At 33.8% G+C, this 5,508-nt stretch overlaps 1 protein-coding gene across 11 annotated transcripts in view; it reads right to left on the minus strand.

Annotated features, from left to right (window-relative positions):
- Nucleotides 1-5,083, minus strand: part of LOC107625434 (high affinity nitrate transporter 2.5-like) — a 24,237-nt gene extending 19,154 nt beyond the window's left edge. Inside the window, exons 1-6 of one of the 11 annotated variants that reach the window (XR_002357582.1) lie at nucleotides 4,894-5,081; nucleotides 4,564-4,673; nucleotides 3,797-3,916; nucleotides 3,680-3,708; nucleotides 3,191-3,481; nucleotides 1,299-1,615 (exon numbers count right to left, since the gene is read on the minus strand). Coding sequence is in view for 5 of the 11 variants with exons in the window: in XM_021115927.1 (XP_020971586.1) it covers nucleotides 2,433-2,472; nucleotides 3,191-3,500; nucleotides 3,797-3,827 (381 nt within the window). In the remaining 6 variants the exon portion in view is untranslated. Of the gene's footprint in view, nucleotides 1-1,298; nucleotides 1,616-2,241; nucleotides 2,473-2,978; nucleotides 3,115-3,190; nucleotides 3,501-3,679; nucleotides 3,709-3,796; nucleotides 3,933-4,563; nucleotides 4,674-4,785 lie in introns of those variants that run through there. The other 10 variants (XR_002357583.1, XR_002357581.1, XR_001617272.2 and 7 more) reach the window with 10 other exon arrangements.

The following is a 5,508-nucleotide window of genomic DNA, read 5'->3' on the forward strand; positions in this document are numbered from 1 at the left end:
ATATTTTTTAAAAATAAAAATATAAATAATATTTTTAAGATAGAAACTGAAATTTTAATAATATATTTTTTTAATAATTAAAAGTATTTTAATAAATATTCTTATAGTTTAATTATTTTGTTAATTCTTATAACTTCTGATGACCATTATAACTCAGTTAAAGCGTTATAACTCGCCTATAAACACTATAGTTCGGTAATGAAAATACTAAAACGTTATTTTTCATTTAAGTGAGATTTTAAAAAATGTGACCGAATACATCTTATTCCAAATATAAAAAGAAGGTAAGAAAATCATTTGGATATATCGCAACTTGCAAAGCTTATTATTCACTTATTAATTTGAGCATCGGAGTGTCTTTTGCAGGTACGCACCCCCTTATTCTCTCATTGCTGAAGTATAACTCATCTTGACAGAAAAACTTGAAGTTACTTATCGGCAGACGAGCTATCAGCGGCCAACTTCTACAAAAACAATTGGCGCCGACCGTGGAGCCTAGAAATAAAAGCCTTTTTTTCTTTTAGGTCCCAAAATTTTTAGATCTGCCTATGGCTGACCAACTTCCTCCCACACCCACAACTAGAAAATGGATTAATACAGACAAATTTATAGACAAATTTAGTCTTTATTACAGACAGATTTTTGGTTACCGACGAAATTACCGACGAATTTTGTCCCTCTGTAAAAGTCCCGTCGGAAATTATTTACCGACGGATTTTTTTTCCGTCGGAAAATTACAGACGGATTTTTACCAGTTACCGACGGATTTTTCCTCTATAAATTCTCTATCTATTTCCCGAAGGCGACGAACTTTTCGACGAATTTTTCGTCTGTAATTACAGACGGATTTTCCAACAGATTTTCCATCTGTAATTACAGACGGATTTTCAGACGGATTTTCCGTCTGTAATTACAAACGGATTTTCCGACAGATTTTTCGTCTGTAATTACAGACGGATTTTCCGACAGATTTTCCATCTGTAATTTGAACTTTGGAAAATCATCCCACACTCTGATTACAGATAGAAAATCTGTCTGTAAATCCGTCAGTAAGGTAAAATAGAAAATTTTTTTTCATTTTTCCAATTATAAAATAAACTTGTTTTCATACAAAATAAATATAAATTTAATACAAATTTTTATCTAATTTGTATTCAAATATTTATAATATTTCAAAAAATAAACAAATTCATCGTATTATCAAACTAAAAAAAAAACTACTATAAACAAGCAAGTCAATATAATTCAAAATATAAACAAAGTGTATTGATACATCAACTATAATAATAAGTAACAAACATATTGAATAAATTAAAAGTTGTTAATGAGTATCCAAAGGGCTCTAAATGATTTTCCTCATACTAGTAAATTAAAAGACCTATATTGCAAGCAACTCCTATTCAATTTCCTAACTTATTTGAACAATTTTCGCTGCTCTAATAATTAATAGATGAAGTTGGTGAAGGAGGTCCTATATTAATTCCACTTATCTCATCTGCAAAATTCACTTCACTTGCTCTTTCTGCTGCTTCTTCTTCTTCATCATCCCAGCTTTCCTCACACGGTCACAAATATTCTCTAAGACCAGATCATTCATGTGCTGAAATAGTAGTACCTGAAAAAATTAAAATAATTAGATGTTGACCAATAAAGGATCGAGAATGTAACACCATGATGCAAATAATGCACAAAATCCAGAATATATGTTGCATAGTCAATAGTGAACAAAATCTCAACTCACACCACAAAATCCAGAATATATGTTGCATAGTCAATAGTGATCATTCTTAACACTTTGCTGCTAAAAAAAATAAAGCACCCTTAACCGCAATAAGTAAAAATAAGATGAGTCTAATGTTCTTAATAGCAGGTCTCTCTACAGTGTGAGTATGTCTCTTCTGTTAATTATCTCCTTTTATTGTAAAACTTTGCTCTAAACTACCTACTGAACAATGAGTATTTCAAGTTCAAGTTCATAGCATTCAATTTTGGCTGATCAGCAAACCAATTTTTTTATCAGCAAACCAATGGAAGCATTCAATTTTGGCTGATCAGCAAACCAATTTTGGCTGATCAGCAAACCAATTTCGGCAATAGCTTTCTGAACCTGCTCTGAGCAGTTAAGGTACATTTCATAATTTGGTGAGAATTTGGACCATGCTAAAAGTTACCACTCAAGCTGGTGTGTCCAAGAAAGCAAAAAACCCATACCTTTAAAAGTGCACTAGGTCCTTTTTCCTTAATATCAAAGGGCAAATCCCGCAATAAAAAAGATCCATACCCCTGGGTTTCAAAGATCAATGTCAAAAATTTATGTAGTCATGTATTGATTGTTCAAGAAAAACAAGGCATCAAAAAACAAGCAGTACTTGCTTTAATAAATACCTTGACCAAGAGTGAACTTTATAGGTTGATCTTTATCCCTACTGGAATCAAACATGGTTCCATCTTCCAAAGTCCCAACATAGTGCACTGCATTCTCGAGATGAAATAAATAATCAAACATTAAACATTTTTTATTATTAACAACAACTACTACTTTTTTATTACTAACAACAACTACTGCCACTAAGAGTGTTCTTGTTTCAGCTTATGTTGCCAGAAAAATCTGATTTTCAAAAAGAATCCTAATTAAAAAGATCAATAAATCTGATTTTCAGCTTCATACATTCTCAACTTCTTCAATTATATGTAAAATCACCTAAGAAGTTATGTCCAAATCAAGTATTATTTAAGAGAGAAAAGAAATGGCTTCAAAAAGTCAACTTAAAATATTTTAACCCCCTATATTGTAATCAAAAGATTGAACTGAGAAGCATGTTGATTGTTGATGCACGCACTTCATCAAATAAAAAAGAAGCAAGAATTATGAGTGGCTTTAATTTATGAATAAAAAATCATGAATGGCTTCAATATTTCTCCAAATCTAAATATGATGCATGAACCATGTACTATATGCCAGAGAATCAAATTCAATGTCTCAACCAAGTACATAGGTAAGGATGATCAATGACTTCCAAAAAGAAAAAAGAACCTATCCTATTCCACTTTTTCTTTTACTTCTATTTTTGTCCTCTTTGTGTCAATGAGTCTGAACTTGACTAAAAGAACACTCTGGAGAAAATGGAAAGCAATTCAAGGGAACTAAAGATAACTCTAAAGAGAATAAAAGAAGAAGAAGAACACAAACCGTCTTGAGACAAAAGGAACAATTCCAAAGGTCATGCCACAAGTAGCTTGAACAAACACAGAGAATATGATCATAACAACAACAGAAACACTCAAAGATCCAACAAGCCCAAGAATTATGCAGAAGACACCAGCGAATGTTTGGCAAAGCCACAAGGCCCAGAGCCTACCCCTCATTCCAAACCTCTTTGAAACTGCATCAGATATGAACCCTCCACCGGGCCTGGAGAAAAGATTCGCCAATCCGAAACTGGCAGCAATGATCCCAGCAGTGTGCAGCTTGAGATTGAATCTGTCACAGAAGTACTCAGCTATGATATTATCAATAGTCAACTCCACACCAAAGCAGTATCCATAAGTGAAGTACAGACAGCAGTATTCAATTTCTGAATAAAAAATTAATCTTTACAACAGCAAAAAAAATATAAATAAATAAAGCATAATGCTAACAAAAAAAAGTGTCAAAAAGAGATTATAAAGCATTACTTACAGTATTTTAGCTTAGCTTAGCTTAGCTTCCTTTTAATTGCAGTAGGGAACAAGCAATAATCAAAATTAAACAAAGGGAAAGGAGAGAATGAAAAGGATGGGAGCATAGAGAGCATACATGTTCGTTCTTTGTTCATCAAAACAAACATGTCGTTCTCAACCACCTTTGCTACTCCCAATCAGCTATAGCAATTCTCTGCTTCTGTCCTCCAGAAAGTTGGGTGCCACCTTCTCCAACCTGTGTTAGAAATAAACTATCAGGCTTTAAATTTGAATGCATATTTTCTGATATCAAAGAGTTTTAGATCTACACTTTACTAAAAAACACAATAAAATGAGGTTAGGAGATTAGGTCACTTTGCATCTAAAATTAATTGGCTAATTCTCTGGTGCATTTAACTTTCATGCTGAAATTTGTCATTTTAATATATCAATTTGGAAAAAAGCTGTCATTTTAATGGAAGAGTCTTCTCCTAATCTCATTTGTGAGGAAGTTATTCTTTCACCTGGAGAGGGATAATCTTGGATGATCACAAACCCAAGTGGCTAGTAATAAAATCAAATTATGATGTAATTCACTAAAACCTATCATGACAACATCAAAACCTTTCCCTCACTGGATATGGCTGGATGCATGAATCAAGCAAAGTTAAGTGATTAGCAGCATCATCCATCAACCCCAAAATAAATCAAATCAAATCGGAAAATAAAAAAGTTGAAAAAAAGAAAAAAAGCTTATCATCGTAGAAGAAAATATACTCCATCAAGCAAACAATACAAGAAATTAATATGAATAAAAAATAAAAAACAATAATTATAACAATTAACAAAAGAATAAACAGAGAAATTAGGTTTGAAAAACTGAAAAACTGTGAAGAATGGCACCTGAAGCAAATTTTGAAGATATGAATCACCACATTTACCAAACTTCAAGGCTGATCAATCTTCAACTCCTTTGCACAAACATCAAAGCCAATACACGCAGCAACTACTACCTGAACAAGAACAAGAACAAGTTGTTTGGCTACTAAGAAAACAAGAGAGAGAGAGAGAGAGAGAGAGAGAGAGAGAGAATGGAAATAAGAGGCAAAACCGCAAATCAAGCACCTTTGAGAATTAAAGGAAGTAGAGATTAAATCACAAAATCGGAAATGAAATCACAAAATCAGAAACAACGAGGGCGAGGAGCAGAGATTAAATCACAAAATCACAAACCGGCGAGGAGCAGAGAATCAGAAACAATGGACGGCGAGGAGGGGAGGAACCCTTCGCGATGGCGACGCCACGAGCTCAACTCAGAACTTCGTGCGATGGCGAGAAGAGGAGGAACGATGCGAAGAGGGCCGAGTAGAGCTTCCCCAGATGACGAGGACACCCACGGTCTGTCCCGCCGGCGGCGACACCACCTTCTACTGGAGGAGAAGAGTTCGAGGGATGAGGGCTGTTGGAAACGTTCGAGGGATGAGTGTGAATGGAATGTGAATGGGTGGTGATAAAATTAGGGTTACCTCAATATTTCCGACGAAAAATTTAAATTAAAGATGAATTTTTTGTCTGTAATAATTTAATAAAACACAGCGTTTTGTCTATTTAATTACAGATGGATTTTTCGTCTGTAACTATTTTCCACGAAAAAAAATTAATTTTTCCGACGGAATTATCGACGGATTCTCTTTTCCGTCTGTAATTTATGCTAATTTATTTTTTTTATTTTCCGACAAAAAATCCCTCTGAAATTTCCTCTGTATTTCCGTAGGATAAAATCTGTCGGAAATATCTGTCTGTAATAACTAGTTTTCTAGTAGTGACCTTCCGAACTTCTTCGAATGG

This window comes from Arachis ipaensis, chromosome B02 (assembly GCF_000816755.2).
Source record: "Arachis ipaensis cultivar K30076 chromosome B02, Araip1.1, whole genome shotgun sequence".
NCBI classification, from domain to species: Eukaryota; Viridiplantae; Streptophyta; class Magnoliopsida; order Fabales; family Fabaceae; genus Arachis; species Arachis ipaensis.